The sequence below is a fragment of the Orycteropus afer genome, unplaced genomic scaffold (assembly GCF_000298275.1).
Source record: "Orycteropus afer afer isolate SDZICR_OR568_19922 unplaced genomic scaffold, OryAfe1.0 scaffold00009, whole genome shotgun sequence".
Lineage (NCBI taxonomy): Eukaryota > Metazoa > Chordata > Mammalia > Tubulidentata > Orycteropodidae > Orycteropus > Orycteropus afer.
The window spans coordinates 17,009,136-17,030,041 of record NW_006921596.1 but is presented as its reverse complement, the minus strand read 5'-3'; the positions used below and the strand labels follow the sequence as shown (position 1 = coordinate 17,030,041).

Below are 20,906 nucleotides of genomic sequence, written 5' to 3'. Positions count from 1 at the left end.
TTGCATAGCACCCAAATCTCTTGGGTCTTTGGGTCTTTTGACCCAAGTAGGAAACAGGCATCAGTGGCTCACTCCAAGATGGTGGCCAACCATGCCGTGACACACCTTCAAAGCAGTGCAGTCTGCCATGTTTTAATGGGGCACCATTGCCTGTTTCCTACTCCGGTCGAAACCTGATAAGAGATTTGGATGCAATGCAATGTATACACAAACTAAGCCATTTCAAGCTAGCTCGAAGTTCTGGTTCCAACCCACCAGCTGCTCTGTGGGAAAAATACCTGGTGATCTGCTCCATAAAGTTCATGCTAGGAAACCCTATGGGACAGCTCTGGTCTGTCACGTGGGGTCGCTATGAGTTGGAATTGACTTCTTGGCAACCAACAAGTCTCTGGAAAGGAGTCCCTGGGGGTGCAAATGGTTAACACACTTGGCTGTTAAACAAAAGGTTGGAGGTTGGAGTCAACCCAGAAGCCCCTCAGAAAAGAAAAATCCAATGATCTACTTCTGCAAATGGAGACCTTATAGAGCACAATTCTACTCTGATACACGTGAGGTTACCACGAGTCCAAATTGACTCGACAGGAACTGAGTTTTTGTCCCCAAAAAAGGAAATTCTAGAAACTTAATGCCCCCCCCATAAAAATTTGATGAAACTAAGTATGGTCTCCAAACACTGCACATATGCACACAGTTCTACAAGCATTTGTGTGTGTGTGGGGGGGGGGGGGTCAGAGGGCCCCCCAAATCCCCCTAAGTTCCTATTCTTGAGTCTTCTCATTCAGGGTTCGCTCTAACATGTCTTCAGGCCACTCCAGCATCTGGTCACCCAGCAGTGCCTTCAGTGAAGGGTCCTGCCAGTTGGTGCTACAGGACATCACACTTTCCTCTTAACTGGAGACTTCCTGAGCCAAAGTGATGGTTCTGAAATAATAGGCTATCTCCTGTCACCCACCTCAACAGGACAGCCCCTGTGAGCACAACCCTTTCCTTTCATCCTTCATCGCTCACATGTGTGGATGTATGCACAACTATACACACACACGTGTGCATCGATTATGTATTTTTAATTATAATGCATAATCTTGTAGAAAATTTGGAACCAGAAATACATAAACAAGAAAAACTTTAAATACCCATAACCTCATCTTCCAGAGGGATAGCCACTGCCCTCCTTTTGGTCTGGGGCTTTGCAATCACTGTCCTATGCTTATTTGTATGGATAAAAAGACTATTTTTAATGCTGATTATAACAAAGTCAGTCTTCTGAATTTACCTTGAAAATGCATGCTTGTGTTTTAAAAAACAGAAATTCTAGCTATTTTATTGATTTAAGTAAAAGTTTTTCTTGACTATGAATGGGAAAGAAAAACTCATGTTAGTATACCCAGCCAAAAATAAGCAAATAAATAAATACATCAACCCGGGTGCTGGAATCTTGAACTCAAGGGCAGAGGTTTGGGTTCTTCCCTATTTACATGCCTTTGACTTGCTCTCCAACTTTCAGTGACATGTCTCCAACCCTTGATCTTTTCCTCTTTTTCTTTTCCGACGCTGCTTGCTCCTTCCTCATCCATTCGCTTTTCTAATATAGGTTTGGGGCTCCTACAATGTCTCTGTCACAGCCATTGAAAACCTCAGAGATCCCAGTTCTATCTTGACACATATGTGAGGTCACTGTGTATCAGGATCAAGGCAGCTTTGGTTTTTCATTTGCACCTTGTCTGAGTTACTGTGCTAAATGCAAGGGGAAAATGGTGACCAAAACGTATTTGGTACTGCCCCAGAGTTCACATTTTCTCCCCAATTTACTCTCTCTTTCCATCTCTTTCTTCTTTGTTCTAAGATGTTCTCTATTGTTTACATCCCACCCCTAAGTATCTTTTCTTTCTTATACCTCTAGAAGCATCCATATATGCAGGTGCCTTCTCTGAGGGTCAGCGTTCCATAAACTGTCAAATTCATGAACGAGGCCTCTCTCTGCTGAATTTATGGATTGGCAAAGCTGTTTCATAAAACATGATTAATGATAATTAACATTTTAACTTCGGGCCATTTAATGGCACCTGACAAAGAGGTCAAGTGAAACTCATGGGTGTCATATGTCAAATGTCACAGTTATGTGATAGGGCTGAACAATTGCTGGGAATTAGATGAAGAGACTGTGTGAAGGAACTGCCAATGAAGCTTCTGCACCCACTCCTGGGGCTTCTTGCTTTTTGCCCACAATCAAAGGATACGGGTATTCCAAATTAGAAGTACCTGTGCTTCAGCTGGAACATCTGTTGGAGAATTAAGTTGTCTTTTAAAAACGCAATAATATTCTACTCTCTCTGACTCATGTGTCTAGTATACAGCTTGGGCACATTAAGGAAATCCACTGAGTGTCTGTGTTAAGGAACTTCATTTCCTGAACTTTCCAACCTTGTTCACTCTGCAACTTGCTCCTCCCTCCCTCACCCCTTTGATGTCTCTTATCTGATAACCTGTGCTCCTCTATTTTCAAGTCCTCATCTCACTCCTTCACCCTGATCCAGGCTCAACCTCTGTTCCTCTCCCTCTTACTTCTTCCCCTTTCCTCTTGCTCTCTGTTTACCCATCACCCGATGCCCCACAGGACCCTCAGGAATACCTGTGCTGAGGGCAGCCCCACCTATTGCTTTACCCAGCTGCACAGATGGGGCCTAAATACTCACCATCAGAAAAACAAAACAAAACAAGACAATTAAGCAGGAGGAAGACCAAGAACCAATGAGTTTCAGAAATGGAAATTGAAGCCCTCCTAGGAGGCAATGGGATTAATGATCAAGGTCAAAAAAAGACGGTGGACACCAGGTACAAGATCTGGATCTCCAGAGGGCAAAAGCTTGGGGTTTAGATAATGGCTAATAATGAAAAGGAACACAGTCCTGGATGAGGGAGGAGGTCAGTTCCCAAGGAGAAAAGTATCCTAGCTAAACAATGCTTTGGTCAGAGGACATCACCCCATGCCCAGGTTCCAGCATCTGGGGAGAAGCTCTTTGCTGACAGAATGGGGACTTCATAGTGAGGGGACACACAGAAGCTTGGGTTGTAGTCTACGTCATAATCACAGCAAGGACGTGGAGGGCAAGCTGAGGCTCTTTGCCACTCCCCCAGGGTGCAGTTGAGCAGTTAATACAGTAGAGACAATGTAAGTCACTTAACTGTTGAGTTGATTCCCACTCCTAGTGACCCTGTGAGTCAGAGTAGACCTGTGCTCCGAAGGGTTTTCAATGGCTGAGTTTTCACAAGTAGTTCACTAGGCCTTTCTTCTAAGAGGTTTGTGGATGGAATAGAACCTCCAACATTTTGGTTAGCAGATAAGCACATTAACCATGTGCATCACTCTGGGATTCCTGAGACGGTAATAGCCAATCCTCATTGAGCAGATGTGTATCAGTCCCTGATCTGAGCACTTAATATTCATTGACTTATTTACTTGTCACCATCACCCTGTGAACTAAGTTTTCATTTCATCTCCATTTTAGTTATGAAGAAGCTGAGGTTCAGAGAGATTAAGGAACTTGCCCAGTATCACCCAGTTAGTAACTGGTAAGACCAAAATCTGTACCCGGCTTGATCTGACTCCTATGTCATTCTTATTCAGTCATCAAGCTGCTTTTTGGCCAACTGAGCATGTATTATGGTGGTCACGCAGTGAGGTAAGATGGAAATAGTGAAATGTCATTTAAAAAAATCCTTTTCAAAAATGTTTATTTTAAAATGTAAAAATGAGTCAATTTAAAGAAACAGTGTCAAGGAAAAAATAGTACCAGTTTGGTTATGGCCTAATTGTTGAAGGTGAAATGAAAAATAATAGAGCTGGTAAACTCTGAGATGTACGTAGCAGACCTCAGTAAGTGGTGCTAGTGGGACTGTTTGAGGAGCAAAAAGAAATAATGAGGAGTTTTCCAATGTACTAAGATAAATTCCCCACTGTTAGGTTGAGTAGCAGTCTCTGCGGTTGGCAGCCTCCTCTGACCTTGCGTTCCATGTCAATGTCAATAGCTGTTGTCACCAGTGGATGGGCCTCCCATTTGGTACTTAGAGATTCTCTTTATGCACTTAAAAGGCATCGTTAGTACCAAGTGGCTATTAAAGCAGTCTTGCTGTTGGGAATGATTTTCTGAAGCAAATGCAGAGGAAACGTGTTGAGAGTTGAAGTCATTAGCTGTGACCACAGAAGGACTGACCGTGGGCAATTGTACCATTAATCACGATAAGGAGAAGTGTGTGCAATTCATAAAATCTGCTGGGTGAAGTTTCTCCCTAAGTGGACACCCGAGCGAATGACCCCATGTCTTTGCTCTAGGTAAGTGGACACGTGCAAGCTATGACATGGTGTAATGAGCAAGGCAAGTACGGCTACTGAGGAGAGGGCACAACAGTGATTCCAGGTCTTGCTGGGGGCTGTGACAAGGGCAGTTGGGTTACAGTGCTGGGAGAGCAGTTGTAGCCAACCTTTTATATTATGCTTACCTGGGCCAGGCACAATTCTTATGCTTTATGTATTAACTGTTGACTCTTCCCAACAGTTCTCTAAGGTAGGCACTATTATTCCCATTTTAGAGATGAGGAAACTGAAGTCCACACAGATTACATCACTTGCCTAAGGTTACACAGCTAATAAATAGCAGAACGGATTCAAACCCAGGTAGTCTGGTGTCAGAGGCTGATTCTTTGTTGTTGTTAGCTGTTTTAGGATCAGCCTCTGCCTCATGGTGACCTCATGCTCAGCAGATTGAAATGTGCACCAGAATGAAAGCTGCCCGATCCTGCACCATCTCCGTGGCTTACAGGCGGTTTTCATTGGCTGATTTTCAGAGGTCGATCACCAGGCCTTTCTTCTAGTCCATCTGAGTCTGTTCCACTGAAACCTGTTCACCAACATAGCAACACTCAGGCCTCACTGACAAATGAGCAGTGGCTACACGTGGGGTGCTATAGCTGACTCTTGCCACATCGCTGTAGACCATGATCACAGAATGGATGCACTCACCCTCCTTCTGCCTCCACTTCGGGGACAGCATGGGCTTTGGGCCACATGGATATGGATTTGAATTCAGCCCTGCCACTTCTTGGATGTTGGACCTTGAACAAGGAACTTCACTTAAGGCTGGGTTTCCTCATTCATAAAGTGGAGAGTCGTTATGAACATTAAATGCAATTATGTAAAGTGTCAAACACTTAACATGCTTGAGTAAATGTCACTGCCCTCTTCTTCTACACCAAGGCAACAGACACCGTGATTGCCAGGCCAGGACACTGATGGGAAAATGTGACTGAACAACAGGATGCCTACTCCAACTAGAACTTCTTTGGCTAGGGGCTGGCCAAGAGCATGACAGGAAAGCACCATCTCCTTGTGACCTCCTTCCTAAATGACTTCTCCATTTTAGGTTCTTCATTAAAGTCCCATGTCTGCATGGCAAATGGGAGAACAAAGTCTAGAAGTCTGTTCAAAACTGTATCTTCACCTTGTGATCCTAATTCCAGTGAAGATGGCCATAAATTCTCTGGAACTTCTCCTATTGAGAAATAGATGGTAATTTCCCTACTTTTGAATCTGGGGAGGCTTTGATAACACTCAACCAGTAGAATACAATATAAATGACATTCTGAGGCTTCTAAGGACAGGTCATAAGAAGCCTTGCAGTGTCTACCCTTGGAATACTTGCTGTGAAACAGCTGCCATGATGTGAGGAACCTCAAGCAGCTCATAGGGCAGTGCAATGAGTGGAACCAGCCTTCTCCTTGGAAGTGAATCCTTCCAACTCCAATTGAACTGCTCCATCTAATACCACATGGAACAGAAAAATAATATTTCCACTAATTCCTGTCCAGTTACAATTCATAGGAAAAACAAATGATTGTTGTTGTTTGAAGCCATTCAGCTTGAGGGTGATTCTTCCAGTGTAATATGTAACTAGAACACCAATAAACAGCTCCAAAGGGCCTCTACTTCTGTTCAGAGCATTGCATACCCAGGATCTTCCACTATGACCCTATCCTTTGCCCAGGCATCAGGGCTATGGGATAGGCAGGGCTGTGGAAGGTCTTTCTTGGCTGGATGCTGGTTTTGCATGTCTAGGATTACATCCTTTCTGGGCTCTTTCATGAACCACCTGATAAAGTGTAAATACTAGATCTCATTTTACTATTGGGGAAAACATGAGATGTACAGACTCGAGTCATAGGCTTCTAGACTTTCTGTCTGCCTATACCCCCCCCAACACACACATGTAAACACACACACACACACCTTCCAGAAAATGCTTGTGCTGGAGAGAGAAACAGCCTGATTATAATATGGTGGTTCTCAAGCTTGGCTCCATATTGGAATCAATTGACAGATTTAAAAAATATTCTTGCCTGAGCCCCATCCCTAAAGATTTTGATTTAATTATTTTATTGTGGTACAGTCTGGACACTTAAAAAAAAACCTCCCTGGCTGATGTTATGTGCCACTAGAGTCAAGAACACTGTTCTAGACTCATCATCATGACCAATGTTAACCTCATTGTTCTAGAGCTTTAAGACTTCATTTTTTTCAAAGATTTTTTATTGTGATTTGGGTGAAAGTTTACAGAGAAAATTCATTTTTGATACAGCAGTTTATACACATTTTGCCTCATGACATGAACTGCAAGTCCCCACAGTCTAACAGCTCTCTTTCACTTCTTCCCCATAGTTACTTCTTCCCTGTGTCCTTCGCTCCCATGGACTCCCACCCCCTGAGCTCTCTCCCTGTGCAAACACTGCCCTTCTGTTCTCCCAAGAATGATCACTCCAAGGATCAATTACCTGATGTAATTGTTCATCCCCCCCCCCCCATATGCCTGTCTATTGTTTGGCGGGAAGTCACAGGAGTGAGTTCAATTCTAGATCTGAAGGATGCTAGGGCCATAGTCTCAGGGATCTCACCAGGCTCAATCTGACCAGCAAGCCTGTCTTTTTGAAATGACTTTAAGCTTTGTTCTTCATTGTTCTCCCACTCTATCCAGGACCTCCTGCACCAATCCCCCTCCAAGTGGTTGACAGTGGTAGCTGGGCACCATCTAGCTTTTCTGGTCTCATGGTCATATAGGCTGAGGATTGCATGGTCTACCAGTCCTTAGACTAATTGTTTCCATGAATCTTTGGTTTTCTATGTTCTTCTTTGCTCTAGACCAGAAGAGACCCATTGTTGCATCTAGATGGCTGCTTGCATGCTTTAAGATCCCAGTTGATACTCACCAACGTAGGATGTAGAACAGTGTTTTTGTGTAGCATGTTATGCCAACTGAGCTTGATGTCCCCTGTGACCATGATCCCAAACCCAGAGGTCCAACTACTCGCTCCTTCTGGGTGGTTGGCTGTGGCCAAGAAGGAGGGCGTGAAGGCTTTAAATAAAGCCAAGTTGGGATTTGGAGAGAGTTCCAGGTGAAGAGGGGAGATATCAGTCTCTGATGATCTCATAAATAATAATCATGCTTTGCATTAATATAGATTAATTCACCTGAGTGTACCACTGGTGATATGAGATGGTCATGGTATTGAACAGCACAATTTCAGAGGGACCCAAATTCTTCCCATTTCAAATATCTTTATGTCTTTCTGATTACACAAAAGAAAAATCTTAGTTGGTGCTAAAAACCAGTTGTCACGGAATCCACTCCAAACTCATGGTAACCCCATGTGGGTCAGAGTAGAACTGTTCTCTGTGGGGTGTTCAACGGTGTGATCTTTGGGAATGGATTACCAGGCCTTCCTTCTGAGGGGCCTCTGGGTGGACTTGAATCTTCAGCCTTTCTGTTAACAGCAAAGCATGTTAACTGTTTGCACCATCCAGGGGCTCTGCATCTCTCCAAACTTTGGCAAAAATCATGGAGATGGTTTGCCATCAACTAAAATTCAATACTGGTCTAAATCTTTGCCACCTTGGCAACCAGGTGAGAAAACCAGGACCAGGATGACACTCCATTTAGGAGAAAGTTGAGTCTCAGAGACATTTGATGACGTGTCCAAGCATCTAGGTCCCTGCCCCTCCCCATCCACTAACTTTTACTGAAGAAGATCATGTGCTCTGCTAGAGGGGGCCCCTCTGCCATCTAGTCTGGGAGATACCATTAGACTCTATTTCCCTTGTCCTTATAATATGCTGACCCCAGAGGAAGAGCAAAGCAAGTTTTGCTTGGGGAGTGTGTGGAGAAGAGGAGAAAGAATGAATCATGGAGAAGGCAAGACTTGTTGGTTGAGGAGAGAGATCTCAGAAACTACCTGGAAGAAGAATTTGGTTCAAGAAAGAACGAACTTTCTAATACCAAGAGTACAACTGGCTGTGTCAGGAGACAATGACAATCCCCACCCTGTAACTTCTTTTATTTGCTGAAGATATTGTCTCTCCTTCTTGGTGGGGGCTTTCCCCCATATGCTCATGTTTACAGACAGAATGCTATTGCACACTGAGGTACCAAAACCAAAACCCAAGCCCATTGCCATCCAGTTGAGTCTGCCCCATGGAGACACTATGTGTCTATGTGTTACATAACTATGTGTTACACTATGTGTCTATGTGTTACATAACTATGTGTTACACTATGTGTCTATGTGTTACATAACTATGTGTTACAGAGTAGAATTACTCCATGGGATTTTCTTGGCTGTAGTCTTCGTAGAAGCAAATCATCAGGCCTGTCTTCTGTGGTGGTGCTAGGGACACTTGAACTCCCAACCTTTAGGTTATTAGCTGGAAGCAAACCATTTGTGCCACTCAGGGACCTCCATTGAGCTACAGGGGACTCCTAAGATGCTTCTGACTCCAGAATTCTCAGTTCCCCTCATACATCTGAAAGAGGCAAGTCAGTCTCCTCCATCCCCTGCTCCCCCTCCAGTAACAACAAGATTTTCACCTTCTGGATGAAAACAAGAAAAAAGAATAAAAAGCTGAACCAGATGAGAAGATTGAACGTGAGTCTAGATTAAATCTTGGAAGAGATGTTTGCACCTGTTACAAAGATGTGACTGATTCTTGACCAGCAGCAGGTGGACCCATTCACACCCATGGTGGGCTGACAATCTGGCCACTTGAGATTCAGCCACCACTACTCAGGTTATTAGACCACCTGGGGTGGGTGGTGAAAGACAGATCTCCTACTCCATAACCTGTGCCCTAGCATGATTCTTCAGTTACAGGCTGATTCCAATGATTGAGATCCGTGGGTTACATTTTGCCATACAGTGACTAGGAGGTATCAGAGAGCCAGGTCTCAGAAAATACGGGCAATAAGAAAAGTGGCCGATGCTCTCACAAGGAAGTAGGGGTGGATCCAGGTTGTTTCAGAAATATTTTCCCTTTAGATGTTCCTGAGAAGGAAGACAGACACCCTGGGGTTCCAAAGGAATGAGACAACAGATTACAGACATTTTGAATCTCAGCAACAGCTTTCTTAATAATGGAATAAAAAAAAAATCTTAAAATAATAGACTGCATTAGCAGTAGAGCTTAGTAGTTAAGAATCAATCATACTCAAAGTTTGACTTCTTTACTTGTTAGCTGAATAACTGGCATTGAGTTACTTAACCTCCCTAAGCCTCTTTTTCCTCGTTCATGCATAGACTAGTAAGTAAATATAATGCTTCCTAGGATTGTTGGAGTTGCCATGAATCAATCAAGTTAACAGCAACTAATGACAACAACAACAGGACTGGTGTGACATATGGATGAGTTAGTTCATTGCAAGGACATGGCACTGCATCGGGCTCATGGGGAGGTCTCCGGAAATCCTCATTATGAACAGGGTCATGGAATCTTAGTGAGTCCTAGCAGGACAGGAATCATTATAGGGAGGTGACACAGGATGTATAATGACTCCCATTGTCCAGCTTCCCCTCCCTTCCCGAAGCCCAGCCCCTGGTTTCTCACCAACCAAGGGCATGGCACTTGACCCATGGAGGGAAGTTTGAAGTCCAGCTCTTGCACACTCGCCAAACATGGGCATGTCAACTTTCTGCTTTTCTAGACACGTATGTTGCAAGCTCCAAGTCCACCTGCCTGTGGACACTAGCAGGCTCAGCCAAAGAGAGCAGGGCTGCAACCTCCCTCCCTTGCTCTAGTTTTTAATCAAAACAGTATTCAAACTATGATTGTGTGAGATTATATGGGGAGATTTGCAGGAGGCACTCAGTGGGGGCAGAAATGGTGGGAACAGATTGCCTCTGGGGGCCTGGGGCTGGGATAATCACAGGCTCAGATGCATCGTTCTCAGGCCCTTCCCCTGCTCTCCTGGAGCTTCACACCATCAGCTGTAGAGGAGACACAGGGTACCAGGGATGGAGAACTCCATCATCCCTTGTTTTAGAACTGGGGGAATGAAAGCCCAGAAAGAAGTTTTGTTTTCTTTTTCCCCCCCTGTGGCCACATAACCAGGTAGTGATAGAATTGAGATGAGAAAGTAAGTCTCTGGGATTCCTGGCTACTCTTGTTAGTTCTTCTCACATTCCATTGTCTCCAGCCAACTAGATCCAGATCTGTAGGAACATATGGACTGCAGGCTCCACTCTGGGTTGGGAGAGGTGGGGAGAGGCTAGGCCTCTCAGTCTGGAGATGGTTCCTGGAGCTCAAGAGACGACCTCTTGAGGTTCTGGGTGGTAAGGTAGGCAGCCACTTTACTACAGTTCTCTGTTCCTACAGGAGGTTGAATGGCTAGATGCAGCAGGGACATGACATCGGTCTGCCTCCCTCCACTGTTTCTGCATCCTAGTCCCTCTCCAGCCACATGATCATGGGTTTAAGTGGGACCTTTTCCCTCTCTGGGCTTTGGCTTCCCATCTTTACCAATGGGACGCTTAGGGCTCCTTGCCTTCCTCAGGACTAGCCTCCCTTCAACAGCACGCCCACCTTGAGGCTCTGGGAATGCAGCCTAAGCAGCCTCCCTGGAGGGGGTCTACTTGTCCCCAGCAGGGGGTGGAGTTGAGGGCGCCTTGAAAGAAGCCTCCAGCTAATACTTTTTATTACAAGCGTTAATCCTGCAAAGCCGACTGGAAATAATGTTTATCTTTTTGCAGTTTAATTTCCCAGACCCTAAGCCTCGGATCAGTGAGGGCTACCTGAGGGTCTCCTGGGAGGGGAAGGATGGGAGCAGCTGTTGCCCAGAGGAAGGGAGGGAGAAGAGCATCAAATGAGGAGGGTGGATCCCAAGGAGAAACCTGGGGTCTATACAGATGTCGGATTCTGTGTGACCCTGAGCCAGTCCCCTGCCCTTCCATTTGGCCTACTCGCTCGTCTGAGGTAAACATTTGTGTTTTTATAATTTATAATCTCTAAAGCCCTTTGAAAAGAGCCCAGGTGGCACAGTGCTTAAGTGCTCGGCTGCTAAATGAAAGGTCAGTGTGGTTCAGAACCCACCAGCCTCTCTGTGGGACATGAGAATCGCAGCAGTCAGTTTCTGTAAAGATTACAGCCTTGGGAACCCTCTGTCCCATTGGTCATTGTGAGTTGTGAATCATAGTGGACTCCATGCAATGTTTTTTTTTTTTTTTTTTAAAGCCCCTTCGGACTTATACTTCTATGGAAAAGAAGATGGGGTGGGGCTGCGCTGTGTACATGGCCTACTACCTCTGTTCCCTTCAATTTTCCCACCCCCCACCATCCCCTCCTTCTGTCCTCCCCTCCTCTTTCCCCACCTAGGCCTCCAAGGGTCTTAAAATTTCCTTCTGCCTCACACTTCAGTGAGCAACCATAAGGTCTGGTGGGGCAGAAGCCCAGTAAAGGAAATATAGCGCCCCCCAAATTCAGCCCTTAGGCACACATGCCAGGTGTCCTCTGTCAGCTCCAGGAGCTCCCTTCTAGGGCACTTCTCTGTTCACCTCCCTCCTTCCCAAATGGCTGACAGCTAAAAGCCCAGCCACTAGGCCCAGGACACTAATTTAGGCAGCCCCAACCAGCCAGCACTGCTTGTTGTTGTTGTTATGTGCCCTAGAGTCGGACTCAACTCGTAGCTACCCCTCCTTGGGTTTCTGAGGCAGTATCACTACGGAAGTAGATTGCCCAACCTTCCTTCGGAGGAGTGGCCAGCGCTGCTTGGACATCTGTAACTCAGAGCCAGCAGGATCATCCCCCTTCCCTCCTGCTGTTGTTACAAAATCCCTTCCGGACCTTGGTTAGCCTGTACCGGAAGTTTTCGAAGACACTTGATTAAACACCAAGAATATCGAGTCCAGTCTGGCCTCATCCTGACTCAGAAAGCTCCTGGGCTGGCTTGGTAATTGCTCCTGATATGACGGGCACTGTGGCCCCAGTAGCCAGCCAAGAGTTGTTCAAAATGATCTTCTTTATCCTCCCTCCCCCAAGAAATTTACAACTCAAGTACAAACCCCCGAAACAATGCAGCTTCCAGGCAAATATCCTGCTATCTCTCCCAACCTCCATCCTCCCAGCTGTCATTCCCAACTCCTCCTCATGCACGAACCAGCGGACTATCAGCCTGACCAGACTTGTTGGTTGGACGATTTGGGGCAGCTAAACTGCAGCGCTATTTTGCAATTAAAAGTGACTGTGGTCTGCAGCCCTCCCAGTCTTTTCCCCAGAACCCACCTTGACCTTTTCCAAACACCCCTGGCACAGATAGGCCACACAGCGCGAGTTCTGTTCCATTAATTTTAAGGACACAAAGAAGTGGGGAAAAAAAATGCACCTGGTCCTGGGGCGGGGGGCCAGGTCAGTCACAAGCTGTGAAGTTAGGGGGTGTGGGGGTGTGAGGGCGCTGGGCTCAGTGAGCCAGAGAGGGAGCGGGGCTTCAGACCCGGATTCAAGAGGAGGGAGGGAGACTTGGAATGATCCGAGCTCGGGGCAGGCTCTCCCCACTTGGCCTTCCCCAAATTGCCCTGCCACCTCCATCCAAAAAGGTGCACACAAACTCCCTGTCCCCCGCGTGCAAGGACGGCTACTAGAAGAGTTTGGGAGTGTCTGTGTCTCTCTGAGGCGAAGTGAGAGTCCTGGTCCTTGGAGAGGTCTCGTAGTTTTTTAGCGTGGAGATGAGTTCAAGAAGCTGCGCTCATTTCCAAGAGTCCTCCGCAAGTCGCGGCCATTGCGCTAACCTGCTGAGAGAGGAAAGGTTGATTAAAATCCGAAGGCCACTTTGGGCAGATTCTTAAGAAATCAGTGACCAGTCGGGTCTCTTCCAAAGTGAAACGAAAGTTTAGAGGCAATTTCCTTACCAGAAGGAACATTTGGATGCCTTTATGTGTAAATTCAACAAAACAGTGTAAACCGATTTTCTCAATTGGCAGTTAATCCTGAGAGAAATTACTACAAAGAGCAGAATCTGACCTTAACTGCTCCAGCCGCCTGAAGTTTGGGGAGTGGGCTTCTGGGTGTGTGTGTGTGTGTGTGACATTCCTTTTCACCAGGATCTCAGCTGAATGAAAAAGCCTGCTAGGGGCTGGGGACACCGATTGACAGTCACCCCAGCTTGGAAGTGAGCCCTTGGGGGTAAGCGCTCTTGGTGACCACCTCTGAGCTTCCAAGTGTGTTGGATGCAGGGATGTGTCTCTACTCACTAGGGGTTTTAGTGGGCCACTGAGAGGGCTGGAAAGTAGACTTCAACCCCACATACGTGTCTGGCTCTCCTGCTCAGACCTCTCAGGAAGCCCTGGTGCCTGCCTCACCCTAACCAACTCTTGGGACAAGCCTGGCTCCTCAGCCCAGCTGGCCCGACCCGGGCATCAAGAGGGGGAGGGTGGTGCTTTCCTGGTGCATTTGCCAGAATACTGGACTGCTAGTCAGGAGACTGCTCACCAGAAGGCTGGCGATTCAAACCCACCAGCCACTCCTCGGAAGGAAGGTTGGGCAATCCAACTTCCGTAGTGATACTGTCTCAGAAACCCAAGGAGGGGTCGCTATGAGTTGGGGCCTACTCGACGGCAAACAACAACAACAACAACAAGTCCGGAGGCCTAGATGTCTATCTTTTCAATGATATTTATTCTAAGTGATCCTAGGTAAATTACTCTCTCCCTCCGAACTTATAATTTTTCAGCTTTTAAATGAGAGGGCACTGGAACTTGGATCTCTAAGACTGCTTTTCAAGGAGTGCTAAGGAACAATCTCCTGCCAGAAAAGGGGCCACAGCTCTGAACTTTCCTCCCAAAGAGGCAGACAGGCAGGGCAGGACAACTGGCAGGACAGGGAGGTGGGCTGTGCCTTTTGGACAGCAAGGTGCAGAGCCCACTACCTTCTGCTCCGGCCGGGTAATGGCACTGCATCGCAGGTTCCCTCTGCTGCGGGCAGGACGCACAGTTTAGCGCCAGCTCCTGCAGGGCCAACGTAGGGTTTCCAAATGCTTTGGCTATGCGGGAAGACTCGTTGCACGCAGAGTCTCTGGGGACCAGCGGTCGCCCTCCTGAGCCTGAAGGCTGTCCGGGAAGCAAGTGACACTCGGGACTTCGTGGCCTGGGCCGGGTTGGGAGTACACCTTCGACGGCGCTGGCCGCCGCAGTGTGCGCCAGAGACCAGATGCGCGGTTTTCCGCTGCAGGCGTAGTGCATGGTCAGCGTGGGGTCCTCAGGCTCTGCCCGGAGGAAGTCAGCCTCGCCCTGCCCGGGGGGCTCACTGAAGGAGAAGCAGGGAGCCGCCAGACCGCACTCCCTGCGCTCGAGCTGGCGCTCTCGAGCTGCAGCACAGGGCGCGGGCAGCGACTGCGCGCCCTTAGGGAACTCGGCCAGCCTGTTGGCAGCTGTGGTCACTGCCTCCTCTTCTTCAGCCTCTTCCTCTTCCTCCTCCAGGTCTTCCAGATCACTCAGCCGGAGTCCCCGGGCCTCTCTGTTAGCAGTAACATCTGCAGGAAACCAAGAAAAGAGTGAGAAAAGCCCCAGGCCCCAAGGGAAATCCTCCGGGAGTGCCCTCCCGGAGAAGCTTTTAGCAAGAGGCGCCCTGAGCTCAGGGCATTCTGGGGGTAATTCACCAGGCCTGCCAGACACCCCTTACATTTGCTCCAGGGGAAAGAATTCCTGCTCCTAGCCTTGTCCCCACCCTCGCAGACTCTTCTCAGGTGCAGCTCCAGACGCCAGCTCCAACTAGGAATCTCAGCTGTCAAAAAAGAGGGTGGGGTTGGGCGGGGGACTGGTTTTTACCTAGCTATAGCGCCTTCGGGTGCCTGGTGTTATATTATCTTTTGTTGTTGTTGTTATGTGCCCTCAAGTCGGACCTGACTCATAGTGACCCCTCCTTGGGTTTCCTAGGCGATATCACTACAGAAGTAGATTGCCCAACCTTCCTTCTGAGGACTGCCTGGTGGGTTTGAACCCCCAGCTTTCTGGTTAGCAGCCAAGTGCCTTAGGCAGAGCACTGACCATGTGCCTGATGTCATTTAGGCACTTAGGTATTAGATACTTAGAAAATGCAATATTTGGTGTAGCTGACATTCTAGAAGGGGTAGGAAGACTTTGCATCTGCTAACTTTCTCATAGTGATAGTATGACAAAAGAACAAAAGATGCTGCTGTGATGGAGAGTAACTGGGAAACCACCTTGGCTTGGGTGGCCAGGGAAGGCCTTTCACAAGTGACACACTGAAGTTGAGAGGAAGCCAGTTCTGTTGGGGATTCCAGGCAGAGGGTAACAAACAGGCAATTCATAGCGACCCCCTTTGGGTTTCTGAGGTGGTAAATCTTTCCAGAAGTAGATTACCCAGTCTGCCTGCTGCTGAGTGGCTGGTGGGTCTGAACCGTCAACCTTCTGGTTAGCAGTCAAATGCCTTAGGCACTGCACCACCAGAGCTCCCTGAGGCAGGTAGGGGATGCAAATACTAGGGTAAGCAAAAACAATGACAACAAACAAAATCAAAACCACTGCTACTGAGTCATTCCGACTCACAGCCTCATATTTACCCTGAAGGGCAAATTAGAATCGCCTTATAGAGTTTCCAAGGCTGTAAATCTTTTCAGAAGCTGACTGCCACATCGTTCTCCCCAGAGAAGCTGGTAGGTTCCAACCTCCAAACCTTTTGTTTCGCATTCCAATGCTTTACCCACTGTGCCACGGGGCTCCTCAAGGGGGCGCGCTCCAGAAAAGCTACCCCAGAGGGCAACTGGGCTGCAAAAGGCAAATCAAACCGCTTGCTGGCTCCTAGAACACATAGGGTGGAATAGGTGACACCTTCAGTACCTTTGGTGTCTCCGTTTAGGCTGCCCAGTGGTTCCTCCGCTCCGCCCTCCACCTTCCTCTCCTCTCCGCCTTTGTTCTTGGGAGCCCACGTCATCTTGTTCTCCTTCTTGAGGCGCCGGCGCGCGTTGGCGAACCAGGTGGACACCTGGGTGAGGGTCATCTTGGTGATGATGGCCAGCATGATCTTCTCGCCCTTGGTGGGGTAGGGGTTCTTGCGGTGCTCGTTCAGCCAGGCCTTGAGCGTGCTTGTGGTTTCCCGGGTGGCGTTCTTCCGGCGCCCGGCGCCGCTCAACTCCACGGAGCCATAACTGAGGGGAGAAGCCAGCTCACAGTTCTGGGGCTGGGAACCTGAGGCTGCAGGCAGGGGACAGTATATGGCCTGGAAGTGTGGTCCCTTTGCCTCCACCCCAGTGTTCCGCCAGGATCCGCCCCACCTTGGCAGGCGAGAAGGAGGTCCTTGTGGTGCCTGCCTCTAACGCACCCCACACCTTACCGGTCATATTGATACTGCCCCAGGGTGGACTCGTAAGGGTAGTAGGCTCCTGATTGTGCCAGACCGGATGTAAAGCTCCCCACCGCCTCTTTAAATTCATACTGTGGGTTCTGGTGGGGGAGAAAAAGAGAATTTAAGATTACCATGGGGGAGGAGGGGGGCAGGGCCGCTGTTAGGGTGTGGACCCAGGGTCAAGCGTGGTTTAAATCCCAGTACCACCATTCACATTTGGTTGTGTGACCTTAGGCACAGTAGTTTAACTACTCATTGCTTCAGTTTCCCCTTGGTAAAATGAGGATAACAACAATACCTATATGTTGTCGAAAAGGACCTCTGGTGGTGCAGCGGTTAAAGCACTCAGCTGCTAACCAAAAGGTAGGCCCGCTCTGCAGAGAAAGATGTAGCAGTCTGCTTCCAAAAAGATTTACAGTCTTGAAAACCCTATGGGCAGTTCCACTCTGTCCTATAGGGCAGTGGGTTTGTTTTTTTGTCTGATTTATATGTTGTTGAAGAACACCACTGGCACAGGCTTAGCAGATTCTCCGGTGAGGAATAAACAACAGTCAAATATTAGCTGCACCAGCAGGGCTCCTATTCCTTTTTCCACTTGTGTCCTCATTTTGCCCTCTCTCTCCCATTCTCCCCTTCCAGAGCTATTCCCTGACCCTTTGTGTCTCTGTAACATTGGGTAAAGAATTTGAACTCCTCTGTACGTACCTCAATTTCCTCATCTGTAAACTGGGAATAATGACACCTGCCTTGCCCTCCTCACAGAGTTAATAGAAATACGTTTTCTAAACAGCGTGATGTCTTGCATACTGTAAAGTGCTATAGAGTCCTCATCTCCCTTAGAAACAATCTCAACCATTTCCTTTTTTTCAGAGTTATGTGTCCCCTCTAGATTTCCCCTGACGTGTCACTGGATTTCACCTGCCGCTGCCGATCACGCCCCCAGGCTCCGCGGGCTCTGGCGCGCAGACCCAGGCCCCACTCTGCATACTCACCAGCGCCCCGTACAGCGCCGACGGCTCGGGGCCGTAGGGCAGATAGCCAGGGTAGCTCTGCGCGGCTGCAGCGGCTGCGTAGGGGGCTCCGTAGATGCTCAAGGCCGCGCCCAGCTCCTGCCTAGCGCTGCCCAGCAGTCTACTGTTGTAGGATGCGCAGCAGAGAGCAGCAGCCGGGGTGGAGCCTGAAGCCACATCCGGAACCGAGCGCGGGGCCGACTCGCAGCAAGTGGCGCTGGGACTGGCAGACACCAGAAACTAGGGAGCGAGAGAGGGGGTACCCGAGGTCAGAGGCCCGCGCCTCCGGCTGTCAAAAGTCAACAGAGAAGATGCAACTGCTGGATCGCTCCTTCCTTCAACATTAACTAAATGCCACCCTGTACGAGCATTCGGCTAGGTGCTGGGGAGGGAATTGTTCAGAGGCAGTTTATCCAAACTGCCCTTATAGGCGTGCCTAAGCGGTTACTAAGAGTCCAGAGTTCCAGGGCGGATGTTCGGAAACCCGGATTAATTATGCCAAACCCCATAATTTCTCCCACCCCAGGATTCTACAAGGGCAGCGCTAGAAGATGGCCCAAGAGATCATCATCACGCTCCCACTCCCGCTCCCGTTTTTCAGATCGCAGACCAGAGAGTGTACGACACTTGTCCAACATCTCGCAGCAGGTCAGAGGTCAAGTTGGGACTGGATCCCATGAAAATATACCCCCATTCTGGAGAGAGACTGGAGAACAGTGGCGGATGTTCCCGGAATTTTCCCAGGAAACCTGTGTCACTGCACAACACCCACCCTGCTTTGGAAAATCGAAGCAACCAAAGGCAGAGCCCTTGGACTGGGCGCGGTAGGGGGAGGAGCAGGGCAGAGGCCACCAAACGAATAAGGAAAAAAAAAAGAGGTGGCTGGCTCTCTGGAGGGAAGTTTTCTTTGGACTCTTCTGGACGAGGAAGGGGCCTGATGGGAGATCACTAAGATTCTACCCACCTCCCTAGCGCGGGGGCAATTGTGCCCACGTTTGGGTCACAGCACGGTTTTCCAGCAGGCACTCCGGGAGCAGAACGTTCTAAGCAAGGGCTTGGGGATGTCAGAAGGGGCAGTGGTCCCTGCTCTGTCTGGGTGCTCCGCAGACACGTGTGAGAGGAGGGCGCTTCGGGACTGGCGCGAGCACTAGGCAACCCTTCACCCAGTCTAACTCCATCCCCCATGGAGGCGCCTCTTACCTGGGAAGCGCCGCTGTATGGGTGTCCAAAATGTGGGAAGGACATTGTGGCGGTCCCTGGCCCGCCTCACTCTTCCCTTCGGAGTTCCCGCCTTACTCCCGCTGCTCGGCACTCCCAGCTGTGTACACCCCGGGTTCCTTACACTGCCGCCGGTGCCCAGCTCCAGATCTTCCGCCCACTAGGCGCGGCTGGAGGCAGAGCCGCGCGCAGCCAGGCTGCGGAGCCCTGCGCTCCGGAAGGCGCCCCTCCGGCCCGCGGGGTCCGGAAGACAGAGGGGCCCATGGATGGGCAGGGGAAGGAAGATGGTGAGGGTTCCCAAAGGCGCGCGGTGGCGAGGCGAGCAGTGGAGCGGCGCGGGGCTGTGAGCCTCCCGAGGTGTCCCAGTCCAAAGTGGCTTGAGGCTCAATGTGACGTCACGGTAATCCCAGGCAGCCAGGCGGGAGCCTGGGCCCCGAGGCCCCAGGGCCCCGGGCGACCAAGCGTGCCAAGCGCAGCCAGTCCTCGCGAGCGCGCACTCTCACCTATACTCACACTTGTTCTGGGAGGTTTGGAAGTTGTGCAGCTAGTGAGGTACGTCAAAAACCCTGACCCTCTGTGCTCGGCATGTATCCTACCTCGTTTCGCCTCAAGCACACGCGTGCGCGCACACACTTACAATCTCTCCAAATTACCCGGGAGAAGTAGGAGGAACGCCTCCCTCTGCGCGGCGCAGGCCTTGGGCGCAGTGCGCTCACCTCCTCCCCTGCGGCCCTGAGGAGGAGAGAGGCAACCAGGTCGGCAATGGAGGAGAGAAGAATACAAAAGAAGAGACAGGGAAAAAAAGAAGAGAAAAGTGGGGGAGAAAGGCAAGAGGGAGAAGGAGGAGGGGGGAAGAGAGAGATGTGGAGTCGAAGTATACAGAGGCGCGCGGGGGAGGGAGGGCTGAAGTGGGCGAAGGCTGGGCGGGGGCTGAACATTGGCGGGTGGAGGAGAGCCGAGGCTGGGGGAGAAGACTCCAGCCCAGGTCCCCCGCCCCTGCGCTGCAGAAAGTTTGTTGGAGCCACAAACCCGGCGCTCTTTGGGGCAGTGCTGGGCAGCGTCCGTGGCCTCCACTGGCACAGTCGTCTTTGTCCTCCGGGATTTGGCTCTTCTCTTCAGCCTCGCAGAACTCAGTCTAGATACGGTTCTCCAAGCCCCAGCCTTTGCCTGGCCTTGAGCCTGGGACTTCTCTGCAGTCGCTTGGCCCTCGAATGGGCCAAAAAGCGCTCCTCGAAGTTCAAGTCTCCTCTGACATGTCTTGGAAATGCGCCAAGTCTGACCCCTGGCATCTGCAGGCCGCGGACTGAGACCTCTGAGCATCTCCCCGAAAGCTAGGTTTCCTCCCTCACGCACGCAGCCCGCTATGTCTGCGAGGAGCTGGGAAGACGGAAGAAGGAGCCTGGGCGGGCTGCAGACGCTGCGGTCCGCTAGGGGTGGCGCTGGCGAGCCGCGATGGAGCGCGCCGAGAGGGCTGCTGTTCCCTGCGCTCGGGCCGGATGCGTGGCTGGGCCCAGCGCTCTGACACCAAACCTCCCTAACCAGATCCCAGGGATCCTCAAGGGGGCACTGATGGCGGGGGTGGGGGAGGACTTGTTGGTGCCGGGGAGGGAACTGTGCCCTCTAGGCCTGGACCCCGGGACAGGCGGACGCCCCCTTCGGAGCATTGCTGACTCTGCACGCCCTAAGGAGAAGCCTCCAGGCTTGGAGCAGTCCTTCTCAGGGCTTCCAACCTGGGACGTTTTAGGGACGCAAAAGGGCCGGCCAGTCTGGCAGAAGTGCTGCGGACATCCAAGTTGAACCCAGACTTTCTCAGAGATCACTCAGGCGGGTCACCGCGCTTTAGGGTTTACAAAACGGTACCCAGGCCCTCACTGCAGGGTCTCAGAGTCATGGGGGCTGGTTCAAGGGCCCAGTTATACTTTCTAGTTGAAACGCAAAACTTGTGGCCCAGATGGTAGGGAAAAAAAAAAAAAAAAACAACCCGGAGCCCTGTCCTGGTTCTCCCTAGACCA

General features: G+C 49.7%; 1 protein-coding gene across 1 annotated transcript; it reads right to left on the bottom strand.

The window, feature by feature from the left end:
- Positions 1–10,592: 10,592 nt before the first annotated feature.
- On the bottom strand, positions 10,593–18,921 carry IRX6 (iroquois homeobox 6). Its single transcript, XM_007947937.1, has 6 exons — positions 18,877–18,921; positions 17,659–17,916; positions 16,655–16,764; positions 16,162–16,469; positions 14,232–14,834; positions 10,593–10,684 (listed from the first exon to the last, which is right to left on the bottom strand). Exons 1-6 carry the CDS (start codon positions 18,919–18,921, stop codon positions 10,593–10,595), a joined length of 1,416 nt encoding a protein of 471 aa, XP_007946128.1.
- Positions 18,922–20,906: the final 1,985 nt, after the last annotated feature.